Source organism: Pteropus vampyrus, unplaced genomic scaffold, assembly GCF_000151845.1.
Source record: "Pteropus vampyrus isolate Shadow unplaced genomic scaffold, Pvam_2.0 Scaffold568, whole genome shotgun sequence".
Lineage (NCBI taxonomy): Eukaryota > Metazoa > Chordata > Mammalia > Chiroptera > Pteropodidae > Pteropus > Pteropus vampyrus.
In genome coordinates this window covers 501,776-528,953 of record NW_011889349.1, presented here as the reverse complement: position 1 = coordinate 528,953, position 27,178 = coordinate 501,776, and the positions used below count along the sequence as shown (strand labels likewise).

The 27,178-nt window shown below is 41.4% G+C and overlaps 1 protein-coding gene and 1 pseudogene across 1 annotated transcript in view; one reads left to right on the top strand and one right to left on the bottom strand.

Annotated features, from left to right (window-relative positions):
• The window catches only part of SFI1 (SFI1 centrin binding protein), a 74,709-nt gene that overhangs the window by 38,573 nt on the left and 8,958 nt on the right, over positions 1–27,178 (top strand). Inside the window, 13 exon segments of the mRNA XM_023525522.1 lie at positions 8,091–8,247; positions 9,831–9,992; positions 11,637–11,707; positions 12,662–12,754; positions 14,360–14,457; positions 15,335–15,401; positions 18,775–18,905; positions 23,067–23,148; positions 23,473–23,651; positions 24,390–24,465; positions 24,959–25,054; positions 25,571–25,647; positions 26,743–26,904. Of these exon segments, the coding sequence (XP_023381290.1) occupies positions 8,091–8,247; positions 9,831–9,992; positions 11,637–11,707; positions 12,662–12,754; positions 14,360–14,457; positions 15,335–15,401; positions 18,775–18,905; positions 23,067–23,148; positions 23,473–23,651; positions 24,390–24,465; positions 24,959–25,054; positions 25,571–25,647; positions 26,743–26,904 (1,451 nt within the window).
• Positions 4,171–4,286, bottom strand: LOC111733454 (annotated as a pseudogene).

Sequence of the window (27,178 nt, the reverse complement as noted above, 5' to 3'; positions counted from 1 at the left end):
TTTTGATAGACTCTCTGAATTTTTGTCACTTTTTTGTGCCTATAGGACTGCTAAGTCAAAGAGAATAGAACAGGGAAGAAGAAAAAAAGAAGTTCCTGTTACTATATGTAGGAGTAATATCTTTTTTTTTTATGATGACACTGGTTAATGAGATCCAGTAAAGTAATATCTTTTTATTCTGACAACATTTGGTATTGTCCATGCAAGTATATGTAGTGTATGGAGATCACAAGCAAATAGCATATACAATCATACAGATCCAGGGGGTAAGCACATTGGCTCACAGGTCATATTTGGCCTGCTGCCTGTTGTTGTAAATAAAATTTTATTGGGACACCGTCATACCTATTCATTCATGTATTGTCTAAGGCTGCTTTCAGGCTACAGTGGTGGAGTTGTTGAATAGTTGCAACAGAGAATGGGTGGCCTGCAAAGCCTAAAATGTTTATTATATGCCCTTTTAGAAAAAATTTGTTGATTTCTGAACTCATAAGAACTTTTGAGGCAATAGCAAGGAATCAGAGGTCTTTCCATTTGTAATAACAGTAACAGCCACAGCAACAGCAATAGCATTTGTTGTGGTCTTGTGCTAGCTGCTGACTAAGTGCTTTACATGCATTGTCTCATTTAATTTTCATAATTCTTTATTAAAAATTTCATTATTGAGGAAACTAGGAAGTTTAAATAACTTAAATAAGGGTGTACACCTAGCAAACATTGGAGCCAGAATTTAAACCCAAGCATCCAGAATACTGCAGAGTCATTCTTTTAACCATCATGCTGCATTGCCCTTAATAGACTTGTAATCTCAGGAGGGAGATGGAACTGACAAATGTGAAAATGCTATAAACATAGGAACATAATGAGACTGATTGTCTGTCACTGATGGACTACAACTTTGTAAGTTTTCTTTCCTTTCAAATAGCCAGTTTGGGAGCCTATAAACTCATTCTACTGATGGCTGCTATATCTCGGAACACTTTTAGAATTCATTTTTTACAATTGTCTTTAGAACTTGCAACAACAAATTTGATTAAATATGTTTAGTCATAGTGGATTTTTATGGTTTGAGGTTGGATTTAACTTATAAAACAGCTAAGTCATTCAGAATCAAATCCTGTGAAAAATGTGAGTAATCAAGATAATATTGATATGGGCCAAAAGCTATGTGAGATTCTAAGACACAGATTTTATTGTGCAGATTATAAGTAATAATGCCTTGTGCCTGATAAGCACCATATGATTTACCAAGGACTTATATACTTAAGTCCTTTCTCTGAAAGCTCATGTCTCTGAACTACATAGGACAGACATCATGAGATGTGTGAAGTTTTTAAAAATTCAATTTATGTAGTTCAAACAAAGAAACATTAAATATGAAACATTTATAAAAATGTACTGTACTAACAGATAATCCAAGTACCTACCACCCAGATTTAAAAGGTGTTAGCACTTCCCATACTTGCCCCAGAATTTAATGTAAATGGACACTACTCAACCCCTGTTCTTTCTCCCTTCTGCCACCTTCCCTTCTCAACCATAGCCACTACTGTGACACTGAAATCGTTGTTCTCTTGTATTCTTTTTACTTGTAAAAATGTGTGCATACAGATCCATAAAGAATAAATGTTATGACTTTGCATAATTAGGAAACTTATGAATGTTGTCATACTGTATATTTACTTTGAAGCTTGCTTTTTTTTTGCAACAGTATTTTTTTGAAGTTTATCCACGTTGATACATATAGATCTATTAACTATGTGTAATATGGCTCAACTTATCACTGTTGATGAACTGTTGATTACTTCTACTTTTTTGCAGCTACAGATAATGCTGCAGAGCATTCTTAAACATGTATTCTTGTGCAAGAGTCTTAGAGTTTCTCTCATCTGGTTCCTAGAAGTGAAACTATTGCATCGTTGGGTATTCATCTCTTCATCCTTACTAGGTATCACCCAATAGCCTTCTAGTGCCGTACCAATTTACATGTTAATGTTTCAGTTCCCATTTCTTTCAGCCTCACCAGCATTTTGCATTGCCAGATTGGTAATTTTCATCAATTTGATGTGTGTAGAATGATAAATTCATTGTTGCTTTAATTGATATTTCACTGATTCCTTATTTGGCCCGGCATCTTTTCAGAGGCATGTTTGCTGTTTGGGTTTCTGCTTTTGAGCTTGTTATAACCCTCATTCCTTTTTCCTTTTCGGTTATTTGGCTTTTTCTTACTGATTTATGGACGTTGTAGATTCTGCTTACTAATCTTTTGACTGTTACATATGTTGTGGCACTTTCTTACAGTCTTATAGCTTGTTTTTTGCATTGTGGTGCCTTTTTTCATACAGATATTATTTCAGTGTAGCCTAATTTATTCTTTTATGGCTTGATCTTTAATACATATTGGGTTTAACTTATAAATTGTGTGAAACAGGGTCGTAGTTTGTCATTTTCCATATGGATAATTAATTGCTGCAGCACTATTTACTGATTGGTCCATCCTTCATCTTTTTTGTACTTATTATTAATCCACCTCCAGCGTAGGGCAAGTTCCCATTTATTCATGGGTATGTTCTGGGCTCGCCATTCTATTGGTCTGTTTGTCTTACTCTGAGCCAATACCACACTGTATCAGTTATGATTTAATGAAGCAGGAAAGAAAAAGCAAAGGTTCTCTAGTCAGACTGCCGAGGTGGAAATTCTGCCTTTGTTAACTATTAGCTTTGTGCCTTTGTATGAGTTACTTAACCTCCCTGTACCTTGGATTTCTTACCTGTAAATAGATAATATTACTAACTACCTAATAGGATTGTTGAAGAATAAGTGTGATGATATTTGTAATATGCTTTGAGTGATGCTTGGAATATGGAAATGCTCAGTAAATGCTGTTTATTACCACTCCTAATCTTACTGGACAGCTCTAAGTCTTCATATATGGAAAGGGATCTTCTTTATTCCTGTTCTTTTTTAAAATTGTCTCAGCTATTCTTCTTTACTCTTTCTTATTAATTTTAGGGTCAACTTCTCAAGTTCCACAACAAGGCCTACTAGGAAAATTGTCACGTGTATGATGGTTATTTTATCCATGAACTTGATAAATCTCCTGATATTGATGAGCATGAGAAGGTGTAATATTGCGATATATAAGAAATATATTCTGGGTCATTCAAATGACCCAGTATATATTTCTTGAGTATATGGGATCATCCACAATTCCTAGCTCACACACAGCTCCTGGAACTCCCAGAATTTTCTAAGTGTTGAGAGTGGGAAAAGGGGTCTTTTGTTATGTTAATGAGGTGACTTTTTGAAGCATCTAAGGATAAGGGTTGGTTGCCAGTGGAACCAACTGTGAGATTAGAGTGTTGGAACTTTCACTTACCACCCCCAACCTCTAGGGAGAGAAGAGGGGCTGGAGGTTGAATCAGTTGCTAATGGCCAATGATTTAATCAATCATGACTAATGACACTTCCATAAAAACCCAAAAAGATGAAGTTCAGAGATCTTCCAGGTTGGTGAATATGTGGAGATGTGGGGAGAGTGGCATGTATGGAGAGGGGTGGAAGCTCCATGCCCCTTTCTCACATAACTTGCCCTATGTATCTCTTCCATCTGGCTGTTCCTGAGTTACATCCTCTTATAATAAACCAGTGATCTGAGTGCTGTGAGCTGTTCTAGCAAATTAAACTTAAAGGAGGTGGTTGTGGGAACTTCTGCTTTATATGCAGTCATCAGAAGTACAGGTAACAATCTGACCTTGCATTTGGCATTCTGAGTTAGAGGGGGGTCCTTGGAACCTCCAGTCAGTGGCCAGTGGGGCAAAAGCACAGGTAAGAGGTTGGGCTGGAGGCTGACATCAAAGTGTGTGTGTTGGGGGATACAAGGCAGACTTGCAGGATGGAACCCTTAGCCTGTGGAATCTGATATCTGATGTTGTCTCTGGGTAGATAGTGTCAAAATTGAGTTGAATTGCTTGGACACCCAAGCAAACTATAAGGCTTTGCAGGCTATGCCCATAAGGCTTTGGCTCTTATTCCAGGGGAGGTGGAATAAGCAAAGGAGTGATATGATCACACTTACCTCTTAATAGGATCCCTCTGGTTTATTATGTGCTGCCTTTTATTATTATTAATAATAATAATAATAATTATAATTATTATTATTATTATTTATGCCTACAGCACCTGGTCTTCCTAGGCGGTTTCCCATCCAAGTACTAACCAGGCCCTACCCTGCTTAGCTTCCGAGATCAGACATCAGGCTTGTTCAGGGTGGCATGGCCGTAGACCATGGACTATGGCTCCACTGGGGCATGAACCCAGGACCTTCTGCATGTAAAGCAGACATGCTAACTGCTACACTATGGAACCACATCCTGTGTGCTGCCTTTTGAAAGGAAGGGAGAGGTTTGTGTGTGTGTGTGTGTGTGTCTGCAAGAATAATGGAAAAATAAACAAAAAAACTAACAAAAAACAGGTACCTGTAGGGAGAAGAAGAGAACAGTGTGAGAACAAAATATTTTTGTGAACTTACTTTGTTACATATTTTAACTTCAGAACCACTTAGATTTTTTAAATATAATTGAAAAAGCAAATCAAAAAAGGTAAAAAGCAATCCCTAGGATTTTAAAATACACTGAAACAAACATATCAAGTTTGTAGCAATGACTACACAGAAGAAATAATTACTTCAAGTAACTTTAAAATATAATATTTTTGACTGTTTGTCCCTAGTGGGATGTAAGGACACAAAGAACTGCTAAGAAATCTAAAACTGTGTTCAGTAGTCTTATTGTTAGTAGCAGGTCTGGAATTGTTACATTAAAATGATTATAGCTACATTGTAAGATAAAGCAAATAACTATGGCAATGTCATTAGGAATCAGCATTTTTCAGGGTAAAAGAAAAGATTACAGGTATAAAATCAAAGAAAATAAGAGCCCTGTAATCTGAAACTGGAAATGTAAATATCAATATGGAGTTAAGATTTTTTTTTTTTACCTAAAAGATCTGTTTCTAACTTTATTTACTGAAAAGACGTAGAAGCAGTGGCAATAATATAGCATTTAGCATCCCCAGTGACCCAAGTCTAATGTTTTCCACTAAAGGGAACTGAGATTTTTTTGGAGAAATGTCTGGTTCCATATCTAGAGCAGGAAATAGACATCATAATCCTAAAATATAGTAATTGTAAAGTGAGGAAATTAACAAAGGTTAATGGGGTTGTGTCAGGACTACCATAGGCTTAAAATAGAACAATTTGAGCATCAAAAAGAATAATGACTACAATGGATTGAAAACATACCAAATACATAAAAATTAATGCATTCATGATGAGAAATAAAAAGGAACTCATCAATCACAATTTTGGATTGTTAGAGCAGTAACTCATTTCTTTGAAAATTAATGAAGGTAAAAATTAAGCCTTTATCCTTCCTTTCCTGTGCAAACTAATCTCTGAGAAACCAGAGGGTTAATGAGAGAGTAGACTTCTTTATAGAATTCCAGTTAATAAATGAGAGGGCACTGAAATTGGAAAGTCACTGTTTTGCCACTTCCTAATGAGAAAATGGATCTAGGCAGCAATCACCAGGTGAAAAAATGATGGAGGAAGTATAATGGAGGGATTGGACTGATGCCATCTGAAGCTATGGAACAGTTTTGGCACTGATAAAACTGTGGCAGCCAATCATGATATGCATCGTGATACAAATAATGGGAAGTACTTAGCACCACTCGAGAAATGTTCTTGTCTAGAAATTTGAACATGACTCCCCCCAAGCCTAACATGAATCTAACAATCAGTTCATGGGAAGAAATACAGGGATCAGAGGAACGAGTTTAAGGAAACTTGTGACAGTCAGCCAAATCTGAAATGTGAGACATTTTATAGGCTGAATGACCTGGTTTCTCTAACAAATTGGTGGCATGAAAGAGAAAAAGGCAGGGAGGGAAATTGTCACATAAAATGGAGAGACTTAAGTGATAAAACAATCAAAACAAATGAGAAAGGACCACTCTGGTTAAGAATAGACCATAGGATATGAAGAATAAAAGCAAAGAAAACAGTTAAGAAGCTATTATAAAATTCCAGGTGAGATTTTTGACAAGGATGATAGCAAGATGGTGTTGGATTCTGGGTATTTTTTGAAGGTATCGCCAACAGGATTTGCTAATGGGTAGATAAGAAGTGAAATTTCAGAGAGGATTCAAGATGACTCCCAGGTTTTTGGTTTAAGTAACTAGAACGGTGGAGTTGCCATTTACTGAAATGGGGAAGACAGAGGAGAGGCAGGTTTGCGGAGAGGTATTAGGAGGCGCTCCATTCTTAGCTCCGTGTCTTCGGCCTTACAGGCCTTTTGAGTATCCATGAGATGTCAAGGAGGCAGTTGGATATGTATGTGTGGACTATTGAGTACAGGTCCAGATCTGAGATGTAAATTTGGGAGTCCTCAGCATACAGATGGTATTTAAAGCTATGAGACTGGATGAAAGCACAAAGGGAGTGAATAGCTAGTGAAGAGGTTCCAGGACTGAGTTTGTGAGATGGGAATCAACAGCGGAAACAAAGGAGAAACCAGAGAGGTATCCCAGGAGTCAGGTGAAGGAAGGCATGATCAGCTATGTCAGAAGTTTCTGGCAGCTGAGGGAAAATGAGGACTGAGATTCGACCTTTGGATTGAGATGTGGAGATTTACTGATTCACTAGATAAGAGCAGTTTCAGAAAGCCTGAGGAAAAAGGATTCAAGGAAACCTGCCTGGGAGAAGAGAAATTAGAAAATAGCTATTTTGAGGAGTTAGCTGGATGGCAAAGTGTGGTCTGGAGAGGGGTGTTGGTTGTTTTGAGAGTTACTGATTTATTCCTTTTTAGAAGTATTTTTGTCACAGTAATCTTTCCCCCCCAACTTTTTATTTTTGACAAATACCAAATCACAGAAAAGATAGATACTGTATACTCTTCATTAGTTTAACTGTTGTTTACATCTCACTACATTTGCTTTCTCTAGGTATATATTTTCTGAACCACTTTAAAGTTGCAAAGTTTACCCTAAATGTGTAAGCTTATATCTCCTAAAAATAAGGATGTTCTCCTATATAACCACAATATCATTATCATATCCAAGAAACTGAATATCGATATGGTAATATCTAAAATATAGTTTATATTCAAACTGTATATTGTTGCCATTTTAGTGTCAGGTTCAGGTCACCTGCTGCTTTTGCTTGTCACATCCCTGAAGGGATTCTTTTTTAGACTGGGAGAAATAATAGCGCATTCATATGCTGATTTAAAAAAAAATCTAATAGAGAGTGAAAATCAATGCTGCAGAAGTGGGGGAAATTGCCAGAGTGATAAACTTGAGATAGAAAAGATAGGATGTATCCATTGTGGGGGAGGGGTAGCCTTTGATGGAAGCATGGACAGTTTATCCAGGAGGGAAGGCATATCCTCTAGTCAGGTGAGTGGGTGGAGTAGGGGGAGCTTGATGATTGCTTTTATTTTCTTGGTGAAATAGGAAGAACGATACTCAGCTTGAAGGAAAGGCAAAAAGGTGTTGCAAGTTTAAGAAGGTCTGAAGTCGTCTGAGATAGTCATCTTCAAACTAGAGAGTGCATATTACTGAATGTACACGAAGACTTTCCTAAGGGGGCATGTTTATGGATAGTCTTAAGGGAATCCTTTTGTAGACCCTCAGTTTTTGTAGGCATGCTTTCAGGAAACTAATGTGTCTGAGAGAGGTCCTCTTAACAATAGGCTTCCTCCCACTTTGGAAGAAAAGTCAGACCCTCACCTATCCCAAATCTAAATTAATTATATCGCTCCTTGGATTGTCCCTGCTGCTTGTCTACTCATTGATTTTCTTATTTCTCTTTATTCTTAATCCAGAAAAACTTACTTTCTGAAAGCAGAATGCACTCTTTAAAGATCCTTTCACCCCGAATTCCCATACTTTATGATCCTGTTTAGGGATTGCTACTTCCTCGTTTCTAATTTTAGCCTTTCTAGTGTGCCTGTCTTTTTTTTCTCATCCGTACTTCACCTCTGCTTCCCTGCCTCTCCTTTGATCATTGTCTTTTCTCTGGTTTTCAGGCTTGGTCACAGTGGCAGGAACAGCTCCTGCACGTACACAGGGAGAGACAGAAGGTGGTCTCTGCAGTGAAACACCATCAGCACTGGCAAAAGTGGAGATCCCTGAAGGCCTGGCTTAAATACCTACAGGTCCGAAGAGTGAAGAAACAGCAGAACGGTGAGCAAGATGTCCTGGGCTTGAGAGACAGAGGGTTGGATCACAATTTCCATTCTTCTTCCGCCAGTTGTACTAGTTAATTAAGGAGAAATGCAACCATATTATGCCACAAATTTTGAAAAAAGGAGATTAAAGAGGAAAATACGTCATCCTTGGTACATATTTAGTTATTTCTATTTTGGCCTTCTATGCATGTATTTTATTCAATAGGATTTTAATTATGCTGTAACTACTGTGATTATTACGATTAATATACATACAGTTTTATATATTGCTTTTTTATTTTTACATAACTAACCAACACCTTCCTATGTCTAAGTATTCTTCACAAATGTTATTTTTTTAAAGACTGTATTTTATAGGATGGCTTACTTTAATCTATTTAGCCATTCTTCTGTTGATGTTTGGATTGTTTGTTTCTCCCCAATAATGCAAATGCATGTGATTTATGATGGTGAGTTTTTTGAACACTGTTCAAACGATTTATTTCCCAGCGAGAGTTCAGAAGTAATAATACATAGGTCATGATTGTAAGTACTTTGTACTTTTGTTCTTTGGTTTCTCAAGACTATGCAGATGTGACTTAAGCACTGTTCTAGACACTGGGTTGGGCTCTCCAGCTTTGACCTAGGCCTCCCTGCAGATATCTTCTAGGCCAGTGGTCCTCAACCTTTTTGGCACCAGGGACCAATGCTCTTATGAGATTCTAATGCCCGATGATCTGCGGTGGAGCTGAGGCAGTGATGCTAGAGCTGGAGAGCGGCTTCAAATACAGATAAAGCTTTGCTCTCTTGTCCACCTGCTTTTCACCTCCTGCTGTGTGGCCTGGTTCCTAACAGACCATGGACTGGTACCAGTCTGAGGCCCAGGGGTTGGGGACCCCTGTTGTAGGCTGCTAACACTGTCTCTTGGGAGAATTTGAATGAGTCAAGTTAAGAATAGTGACAGGGGACCAACATCTGGTTGTCCAAGCCTGTAAGGTGAAGACAGTAAGCTATTAAGCATGATGAGCTGCAGACTAACACTCCTCCATTACAGCATTCGAATTCCAGGACTGACTTTCTTCCACTTCTTGGACTTTAGCTCATCAGGCCATTAGCTAATTAGTGTTAAAAGGAGGTGAAGCTGACTGCTTGGATCAGCCTGACTGAAAGTTCAAAAAAGCCTTTGCCAGCATGTTGGCTAAGTTGTATATCATTGACTCAGCCCTTAAAGTCTTATCTGGGAGACATCAGTAAAGAGGCAGAAGTAAAACTGACTCTTTAAAAGCAGCAGTCACCGTTCTTACTCATCAGCAGTAACTAGGAGCCTCAGTGTTTTGATATTACTGATTTTATAGCATTCTCGTCCCTAAAATTACAGACCCTTTCTCTTTCCTTGGAGAGAAGAGATGTAGCTAATGGATTCCCAATAACCCTCCCATGTTTTTTTAAAAAATGTTTATTCTGAGATTCTTTGTGAGAGCAGCCTTGAATATCTGCTGTCTGCCAGTAATGGACTTCAGCTTGTTTTAAAGATGCTTCCAGCTCATTGCCCAACGTTTGGGGAGGTGGGCAGTACTTCAGTTATTTTCTCTGTTGCAGAGATGGCTGAGCAATTCCATCGAGTCACTGTGCTCCAGACACACTTCTGTGATTGGCAGTGGGCCTTGGAGCAGAGGGAGAGCTTGTATACCCACCAGGCACAGGTGGAGGCACTGGCCATGAGGATGATGTTGCGTCGAGCCTTTACTCACTGGAAACACTGTATCCTTTTCAGCTACCCAGCCCTGTCCACGGCCTCAGCCAAGACAGTGTGATCTCAGCAGCCTATAAGACAAGAGTCAGGAGATACAGGGGAAACAATTGCTAAGCAGTTTGACAGTCCTGATCTGTGTTGGCTTCTTTTTAAATTTTTTTGTTTAATTGGGAATATTCACACAAAATGGTATATATAACATACGTTTACAGTTTAAAGAATAATAAAATGAACACCTATATACCTATTGCTAACACCCCTGTCTGCTCCTCCCTGATTGCATTCCTTTCCTCTTCCTCAGAGTTAATCCCACTATCCTGAATTTTGTGTTATTTCATAGCTTTTCTCTACCCACTAGATGGTGGAAACTGTCATAAATGTTTCTGCTTCAGAAATTCATTTTATTTCATTTCTGTTTCAGAAAGCTATCTGTTCTTGGCGGACCTATCGTTACGATCATAGCTTCCATTTATTGGGCTTTTACTACGTGCAGGCATTATGCATTATCCTTAATCCTTATAGTGACTGTGGAGTGGGTATCACTATCTCCATTTTATAGATGAGGAAACAGATTCAAGGGAGCTAAGTGATTTTTACACTCACAGCAAGTCATTGACAGAGCCAAGATTTTTTAAGTGTAAGGCTTTTGACTCCAGTGCACATGTTCTTGATCACTGCCCCTACCATGGAATGTGCCCAGGTGTGAGGATCTAGACTGCGTGGGATGTGCAGCCATGCGTTTGTTTGTTCATGAACTCTTGCTTCTTTTTAAACTCCTGCCTAAGATTTGGAATATGGGAAAACTCAAAGACTAACAGTAGTTCATTGTCTAGTGGGGAAAATAGACAGTGAAAATGAGTCTTTACAATATGGTGTGATAGTGCTGTCATAAAGGTTTGTATCAAGTCCTGTGAGAGCTACTGTGGCAATTCAGCCTAGGAGGTGATGTGTGAGTGGAACTGAAATCTTAGGGGTTGACAGGTTCTCTCAGGAGAAATCTGGAAGGGTGTTTTAGGTGGCAGGAATGGCATTTACACAGGCATAGATGAGGAAAAGCAAGGATGGCGACGGGGTCAGTAGTGAGTTGAGGGATGGAGGTTAGCAGTAGGGTAGTGCAGGCAGATGCAGGCTGGGGATCCTTATATGCAATGGTTAGGAATTTGGGCTTTATCCTGATGGCACTGGTGATCTTCTGAAAGTTTTTGAGAAGTCGTGCAGCAGATATGTACTTTAGAAAGGCTAAATCTAGATTGAAGGAGCGAAGCTAGCACAGGGAAACCAGTTATATGAGGAGATTCTTACCATAACTTCAGAGTTTTTAGCTGAAACATCTGACTGGACTATCAGAGAATGTGGGAGAAAAGGTACGTTCTGCTTTAGATATGGCAGTTTTGAAATGTTTACTGCAATTGGTGGTAGTTTATCTCAACTATTTTTGCCTCGTGAAATGAGCATTGGGGGAAAGGCAAGGCCAGCTGTTTGAAGTAGCTCACATGGTTCACCTTTGCCTACTCTTCCTCGAGTCATCAGGAGGAGAAAGGTGGACATCCTACCTGTCATATTTTGTGATCCCCTGCAGCCAGGGAATCACTAGGACTGTACTGTGCGGAGGTGGGAACCTTGTTGAGACGAGAGGCCTTAACTCTTGGCAGATGTGCTGCTGTGTGCAGAAGAAGCTGCCCAGTGGAAGGTGGCAGAAGAGCACTGTAGGCGCAGCTTGCTGGTAAGCTTGTCAGCCTTGCTCAGGCATCCACCCTTGGGGAACCCGCACCTACATCGTCATACTCTTTGTATCTGGTCATGCGGTGAGCTTCGGTCACAAAGCCTTCTTTCATTGTGGGTGTCTCTGTTCTCATTTTGGCTCAGAGATGGTAATAGTGTGGGGTTAGAGGGGTTTGGAACTTAAACGAACCTTAGAGATGATCTAGCCCTGGGGCTTTTTATATGGCGGGCCCCCTTTTTAATGGCTGAAGCCTGGTCTGTGAAATGGACCAAAAAAGAGATGGTGTGAATGAAGCAAGGCCTGGGGAGTAGTCACTCTTCTACTGGTTGCTTTTCCTCTATTCACCAATACTTTTAGTATCGTATGTGGTTCCACAGAGCGCAGTATGAGAATCCCTGAGAATTCTGTCTCAGAAAACTGAAGCGCAGGGTGTGGGGGGATGGGCTTTGCTTAGGTCACATGTGAGTCATTATTGATGGAGGCAGGTGTTTATGTCCTTCCCTACCGTGACCCTGTACTCACCAAGTATTTCTTCTCTTTCTTCTGTTTTGCTCTCGCAAACTGCATTTATAATTGTACAGGTAAATACGTTGACCTCACATGTTAAAAAAAACAAAACACCATAGGCTAAAAGTTCTCCTTTCTGAGAGGCAAAGTTGATGTTTTTAATCTTTGTAATGTTCTCATCTGAGTCAAGGGACCTCTTCTAGTCAGAGGTGGTGTGTTTGTACCTGTGCATTATCTGTAGATGGCAAGGGGTGGTTCGACAGCTATTAAGTGCCTACTGTACGGCCTGGCTTGTATCAAGCTCCCAGTTGAAACTCAAAGCAGAGTAACACTCTCGGGGACATGGGCACAGTTTTGAATAGCTGTGACTGAGCTTGCCACCTGATTTGGACACTGCCGTTACTTTTATAGACACTGCTGATACTGATTGTTTCCTTTTTTTCACAGCACTTTTGCTTTAGAGCCCTAAAAGACAATGTGACCCGTTCCCACCTCCAACAAATAAGGAGGAATCTCGCTCACCAGCAGCATGATATCACGGTGAGGGTCAGACCTCTTCTGATAGCCATTCTCTTTTTAACCTTTGTGATTACAGATTTCTCCCTAGACCTTTAGACTCTGAAACTTTAGGGTCTATTTTCTTTAGCAATCCATACTAGCTGATAGAGAAACCCTGGTTTTTGCCTTGTCGAAGCCCGTTTTTTATCTGTTTGCTAAGAAAGTTGACATTTGAGTCAGAGGTCAGGGACAGTAGATTCCAGCCCTGACCTAGGGAATACACTTTAAGTCTATACTCTAGGAGGCTTTGGTTGTGTTTACACTGTAAGTCTGTTCTCTTCAGGGGTTCATATACCTGAGGGCAACAAATGTTCTATGTAGATTGTGTTTCCGGGCATAGAAGGATGGTTTTTTGTTTTGTTTTGTTTTTAATTATGAAAATGTTCAAACATAGAAAATATAAAGAATAATGTAATAAACTACTATGTACTTACCATCTAAATTCAACAATTGGTAATATTTGCTTTTTTTCTGAATCATTTCAAAGTTAACTACAAATATCATGACATTTACATCCAAATATTTCAGCATGCATCACCCAAAAAGAACATTTTCTTACATAACCACAATATCAATATGATCCCTAACAAAATGAATACCAGTTCACTATTATCCAATACTCAGCCTATAGTCAAATTTCCACTATTGCCTTCAAAATCTTTTAAAGCTTTTTTTTTTCACACCAGGATTCAATTAAGGATTGATTACTACATTTGGTTATATCTCTTAAGGCTCTTAATAAAAACCCCCTGCCCCCCCCCACTTCTTTTGTTTAACATATTTATTGTTTAACTGTGATAGAATACACATAACAAGATTTATCATCTTAACCATTTTTAAGTCTATATTTCAGTGACATTAAATGTATTCACATTATTGTACACCCATCACCATTATCCATCTCCAAAATTTTTTTCATCTTGCAAAACTGAAACTCTATCCATTGAGCAGTAACTCCCCATTCTCGTTCTCCCCAGCCCCTGGCAACCACCATTCTCCTTTGAGTCTTTATAAATTTGACTACTCTAGGTACCTCATGTTGACGGTGTTAGCCCTTCTGTGACTGGCTGATTCCATTTATCATAATGTAGACATTTTTTTTAAATGACATTGACTTTTTTTAAAAAAAGACCAGTTATTTTGTACAGTATTTCATATTCTCGATTTATCTGTTTCCTTTTAATGTCATTTGATTTCCTTGTTTTTAACGTTGTTCCTATAAACTGGAAGTTAGATCTGAGGGCTTGATTAGATCGAAGTTAAACATTTTTTGGCAAGACTACTTCATAGGCAGTAATATGTGGTAAGATCATTTTTAATTTCTAAAATATTGTCTTCCATGAGGCCCAGATTAGGAATAGCTTCTAATTTTCATAGACTGAAAGATCCTCCTTTTTGCTTTTTATGTTGGCCTGGAATAGCTCCATATAGCTTAGCCATAATTATTTTGCAAGGCTGTTATATGCTGGGTGCTCCATATTGCTTAATTCTTGCTTTTGGAGTAAGAATTTGCTAACTAATAGATTGAGAGAGATCATTTTACCTTTTTCCCTAATAAACTTCCATTTCCTTCCTATTTTGCTTCAGCTGCTGCGCAGGTTCTGGAAGCTCTGGCAGTCTTGGATTGAGCAGAGGGAGGAAAGAGAGCAGCTCCCCTTACTGCGTGCTGCCTGGGAGCACTACAGGTAGGGCCTCTGCCTTCCCCTTACACCTTCCAGACACCTATTGTGACTGACTCACACTTCTCCAGGAGTGATCACTTGCCCTTCCATGTGTTACTGCAGCAGATTCCGAAAGACCCTACTGTAAGCCAGTGGTTCCTGAGCTTGCATTTTCCTTTTGGTTGATCGAGGAGAGGTATGCTGAGGATGTTCATACTGGTTCTTAACCAGCTTAAAGTGTGTGCCTGCTAGCTCAGTGCCTCAGCCCTTCAGGCTTTAGGGATGGTCATGTCTTCAAATTCATGCAGCGATACTGTTAAAGAAGAAGTTTAGGTCAGGTGAATATTTGTGGCTTGGTTTTGAAGGGTGCAGAGAGTGTCCTCAGTTTTTTAGGATTAGTCATTTAATTAGTCAGTGTGAATCCCAATATTTAACTGACTCTGTTTGGAGTTACCAGGGTTTACCATTATTCTAAATCCTGATTTACAAAACTGAAATGCGGTTCTCACTCTCAGAATCACTGTGTGAAAGGAGTATGTCCCAGACCTGGGTGGTCATAAATAAGCCCCAGTGTTTGGCCATAAAACCAGAAGGATATTTGGGGGCTTCATGCATATTATCTAAGTCCCAGAGACACTGTGCTTGGTGCTCTAGTTAGGTTTATAAGAAAGTTGTCAAAATTTTGGAGCAAACCACCGTGCAAAATCAGGGTTGACGGATTTAACGTTAGATATCAAGTTCTTATTTCTCTCTCTCTTAGAATGAAATCTATGGGGTGCCTTTAACACTAAAGATGTAACTACACTTAGATTTACCTGTCTTAAAAACAAAACAAAAATTTTAAAACCTAAAACCTGAAAGTTCGATAGGCAGTACCTTGGTGTTCTGTGTTTTATTTCAGAATAACATTGCTGTGCAAGAGTATCAAATTGTGGTTACAGCATACTCAGAAGAGGCGATACAAGCAGGTATGGAGTACTTCATAGCAGATTGCTTTTTGAGCTTACATTCTTGGATCCATTTGTTTTGGGAAGATTCTTGGAAAAGGCCTATGCCTAAGAAGTATTAGTGCTCAGATTTGGAAGAGAGGGTGCTGTGAAAGGCTCAAAGGTATTTTCCCCTCTGGCAATGTCAGGAAATATGCATAACAGTCATTCTTTCATCTGCTGTGAAAATGCAGATGTTCTCTGAAAGTGATGAACTCTTATCAGCCTTCATTCTGTTCACACCTTTATTCAAATTAATTTCTTGTATTAGTTAACCAGCCCATGACCCAGTGCGACCTTTAGGAGATTTTAGGAAAGGTGCAGAGCATAAGTGCTGTATTCCAGTGCTAAATAGTGTGAGGCACAGGTACCCACAGTATGTGAGAGGAGACGAGGGTCAGGTTGATGAACTGGCAAAGCCAGATTAAGAAAGAGATTCAGTTCCATTTAAGAAAGACTTATTGAGCAGCTCCTATGCCTCAGACACTGCCCTAAGCACTGAGGATATGGCTGTGATACAAAGCAGACAAAGCTCCTCCTCTCGCAGGGCTTGTTATTTAGCCTGAGGGTGGCAAATTAGTATGACCTTTCAGGCCAGCTCTAATGATGAGGGGTAGCTGTCTAAAGTGCTGAACTGAGCAGGATTTCCAGGCCATGTTCAGGCTCAGGGCAATGTGTTCAACTGATGTCTACGTGGGCATTGCGGTTGGAAGTGCTGCACCTGCCTCTTTTTGGCCATGCCTGGCAGTGAAATGGGGCAAGACACAGACCAAACTCCTTCCGGTTATTTTTGTGCTGCCCTCTCTATCTCCACCTCCATTTGTTGCTAGAGTCTTAACATGTGATTCTAAAGATTTTAGCTGATTCCTCATAGTTTTGGGAGAGAATCCAAAATTTTTAGTGAGGCATACAGACTCCTTTGGGAGCTGATCCTTGTCTCTTTCTCTGCCCTTTCCAGTTACCACAGTCTCTGTTCCTTCACAATTGTACCCTGACTAATTAAGCTGTCAGTCCTTCGGTGAGTGTATTCTGTCCTCTCCTGCTTCTCACTGTACCTGCACTTCTCTATTCCTTGCTGCCCTTTCAGTTCAGGAGTTACCTCTTCCCACAGCTCCATTCCAGCTGAATCTTTATCAGAGTATTTATCTCATGGTTGTTTATAGGCTTCTCTCCCTGCTAGGCTGTGAGGTTCTTGAGGGTATAGCCTATTTCTTCTCCTTAGCCCAACATAGTGGTCGGCATAGGGTAGGTGCTGACTAGTATTTGGATAAATGAATGAATAAATGAGTGAACGTAAAGAACAAACACCATTGATTGCTTAGAGTATTCTCTAAGGATTGACTCAGTTCTTGGAGTTTGAATAGTTAGCCCAGGGCATGGCTTGTTTTTGTCAGGCTTGCCTTCCATACCTAGAAAATACTTAGAATGGCTGCACTCTTTGATGTCCCTTTGGATTTTGTGGCTGTTTCTGAAAGAACACTGCCACTTGATTTCTTAAGCTCATTTAATGCAAACTCAACAAAATGTAAAGAGATCTATTAGAAAAAGGTTGTGAGTGCCAGAGTTGACAGGTGTTTTTATTCAAAGTGGAAAAGAAGCAGAAGGTCTCTTTTAGTTCCGTCCTGGCAAAAGAGAGCTTCTTGACACTGGGGCCCAGCATTGGTAGAAGGTCAAGGGTCAGTGCTCTTATCTGTCATACTGTCAGCATGGCCTGCATAGTAGAAGGTCTGGAAAATAGTAAGAGCCCTGCTTAGTTGTTACTTTTTTTTAATCTTTAGTTAACAATCTGAAGTTCATCTCTTCATTTAGATATCCAAGGAACACATCAGTTCTTTCTATTTCAGGAACAGATAAAAATATAGCTTTTTTATTTTTGTTTTTTTAATTTTATTTTTACAAATATTAATTATGGGTTTCTTTATTTTTAAAAAGTAATATGTAAAGAATGGCATAATATTTGCTAATTGTTAAGTTGGGCGATAAGTTCATGAGGATTCATTATACTGTGGCTTCTACTTTTGTTTACATTTGACAATGCCCATAATAAAAATAAAAAGAAAATAGTATATAGACATTATTGAAAATTTTGGAAGTGTAGAAAGACATAAAGAAAAACTAAAAACACCCATCATCTTGCCTCTTAAGATGACATTTGGTGAGTAAACCTGGTATCTTTTTTCCTCTGTGTGGGTAGGAGTGTGTGTACCCATGTATTCACCCACACGTTTGCATACTGTTCAGTTATCTATTGCTGTATAAAAAAATCACCCCACACTCAGCTGAGGACAACCATTTTACTATGCTTAAGGGTTCTGTGGGTCAAAAATTGAGATAAGATATAGCAAAGATGACTAGTTTCTATTCCATGATTATTGGGGCCTCAGCTGGGAAGATTCTAATGGCAGGGAGTTAGAATCATCTAGAAGTTTCTTTACTCACATGTCTGGTTCCTGGGCTGGAATGACTTGAAGACTGGCCTCACCTGAGACTATTAACTAGAGTGCCTACATGTGGCCTCTTTAAGAGGCTTGAACTCCCTCACAGCGTGGTAGCCTCCTGTATTGCAGCCCAGGACTCCAAAAGTGAGTATTCCAGTAAACAAGACAGAAGCTGTATGGCCCTTTATGGCCTAGCCTTGGAAGTCACATAGTGTCACTTTCACCATTCTCTGTTGGTCAAAGCATTCATTGTCCCACCCAGATTCAAAAGGAGAGAACATACACCACTTCTTAGTGAAGGAGAATCAAAGAATTTGTAGTCCTGTTTTAAAAATCGCCACACATGCATACATGTTTTTTCTCCACAAGGTTTTAGATTATGGAGGCATATATATTCTTATGTCAGTTGCCTGTCTTCCTGCTAATATATCAGTGAAATAGTAGTAGACCTTTATAATTACATAAAAATTTAAAGAATCTATTACAAACATTTTAAACAGAATCAAAAGATATTATTACAGGGTGAGAACAATATTGATAACAGACATGACAAAGGACTAATAAATTTCTTAAGGTTCGAAAAGCCCACATATATATCATTGAGTTAAATGCTGACATACTAAAACAAGCAATGGGTATAAACACTTAGGACATAGGAAAAAAAAATTAGATAAATATAAATATACATACACACATAAATATATGAAAAGATGCTTAACCCGCTTTTAATTAAAGTGAAAAATTTTTACCTATAGTTCAGTTTTCACCTATGATGATGACAAAGATTAAAAATAATGCTTTGATCTTATTCTCAATTTTGCGTAGAAAGCAAACCTTCCTCAAGAGTGTGACCCTGAAAGGTCATTTTCTTTTTTAATGTAAAGTATAAATGAAGGTCATTCATCCTTTCACTTTAGCTGTTGCAGGCCAGAGCTGACAGTCACTTCCAGCGGAGAGCCCTGCCTGCGGCCTTCTGGGCATGGAGAAGACTCTGGCAATGGCGCCAGCAAGAAAGTATTTTTAATGCAAGAGCAGCGCGCTTTCACAGGTACGCTCTATGGCCCCTGTCTGCATTGGGGCAGGCTACTTGGGTCCGTTTCTGCCACCTTTATAACCATTTGCTTTTTCGCTTTTCAGCCTCCTAGCCCCCCAGGCCAAGGTTCCTCCTGGTTTTTCAATAATGTGGGCTCATTGATTTAATTTAGCAGGAAGACAGCCAGTATTTTCCCCTGGGAAAATTTTTGTCCATCTTTATTGCACATGCTTTCAAAACAGCCTAGGTTTTATGCCCCTTTCCTCATTACAAGCCACAGGGAGCTCCATTAAAGCTGCCCATTAGCTTTCTGGATCAGAGTGTGGGTGGACCTTGTATTGCTTTGGCAAGCATTCTTGAGTATGATTTCCCTGAAATGCTTGGTCTTGTTCTGCTAGACATAGCTTTTTGAAGTCTTGAAATTATAGTCATCAACAGAATTAAGAAAGGCAAGGAGCAAAGCTATATCATTTTAGCTCCCGCAGGGGCAAATTTCCCCATAGCAGGTCCATACTACATGTTGGTGGAATGTAATAAAGAAATTATTAATCACTATAGAGTTCCGGTCAAGGTGGCAGAGTATATGACATAAAAATTACTGTGCCAAATTATAACAAATTAATGGCTTTTAAAGGAGAAAACCTGCTAGAATTAAGGGCAGGAATGGAATAATAATCGTGTCATTAGGTGAACATTAGTATAAGTGTAACATAAGATTTTAATCATTTGAAGTTATCCAGCTTTGCAAAACTATAAATAAAACAACTCTAATAAAAAAAATTATTAATCGCTGTGTGTCTGCCACTGTGGTGGGCATGGAATGATGGGAGAAAGGAAACAAATAGGCTCGTTTACCTATGGTATCATCATCTTCATTAATAATTTCCTTCTCACAGCGTTCCTGAGAGAACAGGTTCAAAGTGATAAATGTAACACAATCAGTAATGAGCAGAGCCAGGGTTTAAATTCAGATCTCCCTGATTCCAGAGTCCCTGGAGGAAGATCTTTTTAATGACTTTGTAGGAACTTTACATCTTTGTGAGGAGATAAGACTGTTACACAATTGAAACAATTGAAGAACAGTTCAAGGGAATAGATCCTTTTGTCCTCAGTTATGTCAGCTACAAATTCTTCTAGAGCTCAGAGCTATTGCCTAGGGTAGAACCTGGAGGAGACTTGGCTGTGAGCTGAGGGGGTGAGGATAGATGGTGGGAGTGTATAGGATGAGGAGAGCCAGACTGAGAAGACGTCTGATCTATAGATAGATAATGGATGTTTGAGCAGGTACATGCATCTAGTAAAGTGACAGTTTTGAAGAATGACCTGAGTATGGGATATATCCATTTAGGACAGAGAAACAAGAAGAGAGGGACATGCGTTGGGAGAAGTTGCAGTGATCTTGACTTTGGAGGACTCTAAAAGCTTGTCTCAGGAGATTAGCCGGAACTTAGGGGCTCCTTAGCACAAAGTCCAAAGACATGTTTTTAGTTGCCAGTCACAGGGAATAGTGGCTGACGGGATAGCATTTACTTCTCTGCCTTTTCTCCTACAGAGAGTGGCTTTGCTTTTACCTAGTTTCTGTATTGAGGTCTGGTATAAGATTCATTCAAAAAATGGCTTCATTACTTAAAACATACACCCTTTATTTCCTTTACAAATAAAGTCATGATTGATTCTATTGCTCTTTTGTATTTTGGCATGCCGCAGGGACCAAAAATTGAGGGTACCTTAGAAATAGCCAAGAGGAGCTTCTTAAAGGATTATTTGGCGGAGTGGGCTTGGGTGAATTTACAACTATACACTTGAGACAAAGCTTAGAGGGCGAATTAGAGACAGGGAGTAGCCAGGAGACTTGAAGGATTGCAAAAGCCTGGTTTAGATTTTATCTTGGTTGGTTTAGTTGGCTCTTTGTAGAAAACTTAGTTTTTCAGGTTTCTGCCCTCCCGGTTCATGAGGGAGCATAGTACCTAAGAGCCTGCCTTGGAAGCTGGACAGGCCCAAGTTCAGACCCTTAGTCTGCCACTTGCCAGCTCTGTGACCCTGAGCAAGCCACTCAGTCTTTCTTAGCCTCAGTTTCCTCAAATGTAAAATGGAGATGAATTGATAATAATCCTTATCTCATAGAGTTGTCATGAAACTAAGTGGGATAATCTGTGTAAAATACAGAGTGCCCAGCACAAAATATTAATTGTCCCCTGAACCCCCTTAGAATTGAATTGTAACTCATGGTAAATTAGTTTTCACAGGTTTGGTTTGGAGTTTAGCGTATCAGAGTTCCAAATAAATATGTATATTCTCTCTTTCCATAATTCTTAGGGTTTTTTTAATGTTTTAGGAATATGAACAGAATTTATGGTAGGATCTCATGAATTATGGATAAAAATGATAGTGTATTAACCTTCCAGGGAAAGTTTTTTTAACCGAACTAAATTTATGTACTGTTAAAGGCAGAGATGTTAAGTAAACGGTTTGATGAGTTACATACCTGGATAACCAAACCCCAGTCAAGATATAGAACATGTCCATCAGCCCAGAAAGTTCTTCATGTCCCTTTCCCATGGAGTTCTTGCTTTCAGTTATTTTGAGTATATACCTAGGAGTAGAATTACTGGATCATATGGTAATTCTATGTTTAACTTTTTGAGGAACCACCAAACTATTTGGTCCTTTTTATAGTTTTTATTTTTCACTGAAATTCCCTGTCTGGTAATTAATTTTGTTCATCATGTCATTTAAGAACTCAAAGTCATTTATTAGAGCTGTTTTTAAGTTTTTGTTGATTCCAACATTTAGGTCATTATTTCTGTTGACAGCTTTTTTCCTTTAAAAGGTGTTGCATTTTGTTCTGGCAAGTGGTGGGTTTTGTTCTGGTGGTTCTTGTTGACTCTGTCAAGTCTGGTTTTATTCTTTCTTTGTGTGGGTCTTTTTTGATTTTGCCTTCATTGTTAGGGCATGGCTCTTTTTCCTAAGGCTTAACCTTTCTGAGTTCTGAGGTTCTCAGTAAGCTCCACTCTAAATGGGCTGGAACTCCATCTTCCAGTCCTATCCAACCTCTCTGGTGTCTCCATTTAGCTCTTAGCCCTCCAGCTGCCACTAGGTGCTAGTCCTTGTGGAGTTTACCTGTGTATCCTCAACTGAAGATCTGGGACAGCCTCAGATAGAATTCTGAGTGTTTCTTCTGTGGACTGTGCAAGGTGTCCGTGCGTGTGCCTGTATGTTAGAAGGCCTCCCTTGGCCACAGGCACTCAAGCATTGTGGCAGCCTTGAGGGAGACAGGTGGTTGGGGTTAGGTGTCCACCTGCCCAGGCTTAGGAAGGCCACACAGGTCCACACAGGTCCACACAGTTTTCCTCCTGTGGTCTGGAACACTAGTCTTCTGCCTCAGCTGAGTTAGGCTAGTGAGGCTGTTATGCTCTGCTTAGACTTCCTCTCCTTTCCCTCACTGTCCATAAAGTGCCCCAGGCAGAAAGCCCGGGCAGCTAAGGGGCTCACCTTATATGTTTCCAATCTCTCAAGAATCAGTCTGAATTGCCTGTCCAGGATCTGATAACAGTTGCCTCATGTATTTTGCCCCATGGCTTTGCCAGTGCACAGCCCCTGGTGACTGTTGACCAGTTATCCCAATCTCGTTTTTGCAGGTTTTGACATCATTATGGTGAGCAGAAAGGTTGAGACAGAGGTGACAAAGCAGTGGTTCCCAAACCTGTCTCCCTGTCTACCTCACTTGGAACTCTTGTTTTACACACCATTTCTAGGGCAGCCTCAGACCTTCTCAGTCAGCCTTGTGGGTCTGGCATCTGTTTGTAACCACTCCCCGCAAGGATTTGTGTCCTGGCTGATCGGCATGGGCTAGGACAGCTTTCACTAATGATTTCTGGGCATCGTTGGTAATTCAGGTGGAATTGATAAAGAACCAGGGTCTCAAAGTCTGAGACTTTTGTATACTGTCTGAGTGCTTGGCTGACACCAGAAATAACTTGGAAAAGTATTGGGTTGTTTGTGGGTTTTTGGCTATTGTTTTCTGCTTTCCTTCCCCTCCCCTTTGCTTTTCCCTCATCCAACCTCATTTGTCTCTTAATAGCACAGTGTGGGAAGAAAATCGAATTATTTGGAACTTTTCAATCTTTTGTAGTTGTTTTGTTTCATTTTAAGTGCTTTACTATTATTTTTTTATAGGGAGACATTAGAGAAGCAAGTATTTGCTATTTGGTGGCAGAAGATGTTTCGGCTTCGAGAAAACCGCTTGGCGGAAAGAATGGTAAGTGGTTTTCCCTGAGGAGGTGCCCACGATGGGCAAGACCTGTTTCAAGCCTTTGCGGTCACTGTGTCCTCTCCTCAGGACATCGCCTGGAATCCAAACCCATACCAAAGCACGTCCTGCCTGTGTCCAGGACTCACAAGGCAGGGCCAGAGTCTGGGGCATCTGTTTGCTTTGTACAGGTGGCTTCTGGGCCAGGGCAGCTAGCTCCTGAATGTCCATTTCTTTTGCCTTGGTCATTATTTATGGCATGTTGGTTCTTTCTGGCTTCTGTACCCCCTCCTTCTTGACCCATTCTGTTCTGTTCCTGCCATCCTGCCACAGGCTATCCTTCATGCAGAGCGGAAGCTTCTGCAAAGGTCCTGGTCTACGTGGGAGCAGCAGGCTGCAGCACATCGTCAGGAGCGGCAATGGCAAGCAGTGGCCTGTGCCCACTACCGCCACAGGCGGCTCATGAAGGCTTTCTGTATCTGGAGGGATAGTGCCCGAGGGCTCAGATCAGAGTGAGTGGCCGCTTTTGCCTCAGGAGCTTTTCCCATCTCAGACCAGTTTTGACACAGTAGCAGCACTGTCAGCTCTTGAGTGCCCATCCAGAGGGTCATGTTAGCCTAGACTCTGATTTTAAGTTCCAGAAATTCAATTGGAAACCATCTAAGCAAAACCAGGGCTATAAGGAGAGAATCCTGGGGTACCACCTGGAACTCCCATCCTCAGGAACTTGACTGGAGACAGACGTGCCCCTTAAAGTGACCATGGCCAAGGAATGGACTAATTGGCCCATTTGAGGATAGTTGACCTCCCTTCCCCAGGAGCAGCAGCTGCGCCCAGGGGCAGGCTGTAGCAGTTATTACCACACCACATGGTCAGGAGGGCAGGACACACAGCCCACGTGTCCACTGCAGACATTGTCCTGCTTTGGCGCCTTTCTGCATCTACTTTGTACTCTGAGAGGCTCCCTACTTCTCGGACTCTGGCTACATTTAACCTCTTCCTCAGTCACCTGCACATGAGTACGTGTCTGTGGTACTTGAAGCCCTGTGAGGTTGTCCATAAAAATTTGATTATATGAGCACTTTTCTGCGGGGAGAACTCATCCTTTGGCAGCTCTTCCGAGAAGGTCTTAACTTGTCCCCAAATTTAAGAACCACTACATAGGAGCCAGGGACTGTGAAGGGACGCCCATCAAGAGGGTCTTAGCTGGGTCTGGGCTGCAGCACTGAGCTCTGACTCTCTCCCCACAGAAAGGTGGGCATGGTGCTGGCTGCAGAGTTCCACTCAGCACGGCTCCTGCGTTGGGCCTGGAACAGGTGGAGGGAGGTAAGTCTTTGGCACAGGTGCCACCTATGTGTGGCTTGTAGACAGGTGGAGCCATGTGTCAGCATGACTCAAAGCAGACATATGGCCTCCTCCCCAGTCCCTCAGAAACCACCTGCCTCTGAATGGAGGGAAGAGGCCAGGCAGCAGATGAAGAGTTTTAACCTGGTTTTGTGAGATAATTGGCTCAAAACTTCTTTTAGGTGCTAGGCTTTTCTTACTTGAACTTACTGAATCTAAAATTCCTGGCCTAACCATTTATAGGCATCTTACTCTGGGTAAAAAATGTTTATGCTGACTTGCTGGAGCATTTACCCTAAGTCAGGCACTTGCCTCATTCCCACAAAACCCCCAAAGATACCTATTTATAAATGAGAAAGCTGGGGCTCCCAGGTTTCGTACCTTACCCGAGCTCACCCAAACTGCATGTAAGTGGAGACAAAGCTGAGCCCGCCCCACTCGGCCTTCGGTGGCCACCTCTCTTCTTTGTCTACAGTTCCTGGCCCTGCGGGGTGCTGAGCAACAGAAGCTGATGCGAGCAGACCTGCATCGCCAGCACATCTTGCTGCACAGGGCGCTGCAGACCTGGGGGGTAGGAGCTGCTGCTTTCCTACAAATCTTGCCTTTGCCGGGTGGGGGAGGGGCAGGGTTCTGGAGACTTTGTTTCTCTTCCTTGTTCTTCGCTCCTTGTTCTTCAAGCCCTGCCCTTCTCAGAACAGAGTACTTTCACCAGCTTCAAGCAGAGCAAGTACCCTGGACACTGGGTCTTATAACCACAGGGTTAAATTCTTCCATCCTTGCTCAGTAGAGCACAAACAAGAAAATGAAATATAAGTGCTATCTGGGGTCACCAGCCTTACCATCAAAATGGCCCCTTGTCCAGGCGTCCAGTGGTTTGACTTATTAGGTAAGGACTTAGCAAGACAGTCCTCTCCCTGTTGTTTGAGTGGTCTCCTGGTCTTAGACCTTGGGCCTTTTAACCTCCCTCAACTCTCTTGTGAGCTCTGGGCATTATAGTCCCTGTTGAGAATGTACTTTTGAGGCCTGTCTGGGAATAGGGAGCGCTGTGGGTCCAGGGGCAGCCTCCAGCCTTCCTGGTCTCCTACAGACCTACCAGAGCCAAGTACGGAGTGTCCTACAAGAGGTGGCAGCCAGGGAGAACCAGCACAAGAGGCAGCTGCTACGGTGAGTCTCCCAGCGTCTCCCAGGCCCAGCCTGAGGATCGGGGAACAGATTCTAGACCAAGGCAGGTAGGGAGTTTTATCCAGGGCCAGGCAGAGGACAGGCCTGGCTGGCTACCTTGTGCTGTTCATAGCATAGCTTTGGCTTTTTCACAGTGAGCACTTCATTCACTGGTTCACCTCTTATGTCTTGAATCCAAGCTGTGTGCAGAGCAAAGACCTCTGGGAAGCAGCTCTCACCTGTGAGATCTCCTGCTTATCTTGTACTTTTCCCTCCCCATTTCAGACCTGGAAGATTCAGCTTCTCGAGGGGCCATTTCAGCACCTCTCCTGCTCTAGAAGCTGCCTCTCAGTTCCCAGTCAGTTGCTAACCCCCTTGGCTCTCTGGGCCTTTCACTGACTCTCCAGAGTCATCTCTTCACCCTCAGGACCGTCTGCATCTGCGCCACCCTTGGAGGTCACTCTCACTGCCTTGGCTCCAGCTCCCTAATGAGCCCATCCTCCAGCACCTGCTAAGCCAAGCTCTAAACTCATTCCTCCCTGGCAGGCCTCCCTCATTCCTCTCTGTCTTTTCCTTCTTCTGATTTGTTCAGCACACACTATTCTAGTGGATGGTGCCCTTTGTGGACTTTAAATAGTGCCGTCCCTCCTTCAGAGTCCCATAAAGTGCCTACCCAGCTCCTCAGAGCAGCATAGAAAGAGGGAGTCCCTGAACTAACTCAGCACCCAGGCAAGGCTCTGAGGTTCCAGTACCCTTCCTCCAGCTTCCCTGTTTTTCTGTGCCTCCCTAATCATGGCACGAGTCACCTGTATTATCATAGCCTGGTTACAGCTGTGTTCTCCGTTGCACATAAATGGGTGAGGATGCAGTGTTTGGTCTTGTTCACCATGGTGTCCCCAGTGCCTGGCACAGGCAGGTGCTCAGCAACTGTTTTTCGCACATCTTTATCAACATAATCATGGCTGTCACTGAAACACGTTCGCAGGCATAAGGCATTCTTGATTCAGGAGTGGGCTGAGTAACCAGGAATGAGTCACGGAAACGCCCACTGTCTCTCCATACTGGTGTCACCCCCATCTCTGGCCTGTGTACTTATAGGGATGTATTACATCGCTGGAGAGAGAACACCGTGGCCCGTGTGGACGAAGCAAAGAAAACTTCTCGAGCAAGGGCTCACTACACAAGGACTTTGTGTTTCAAGGTGAGGCATGGGAAGGCCATCTGGTCACCCAGGAGGGTTTGGGACCAGATTCCTGTGAGGCAGTGGTGTGGGAGGTGGTGCCAGAGATTTGAACTGAACAAGGAACCCGGAAAATGGGATAACTCTCCTCTGCTGTGTGAGCAGTTGGGTTTTATTTATTTTATTGAATTATTATTCATTATTTATTAAAACAAAAACATGGTACATGGTGAACTATTTTGTATCAGAACCAGTATTTTCTACATATGTGGAATTTTCCGCTGGGACAGACCGTGTATATCGCCACACCTCTGTCTCCTCATCTGTCATAAGAGAATGCTTGTTCCTGCTCAT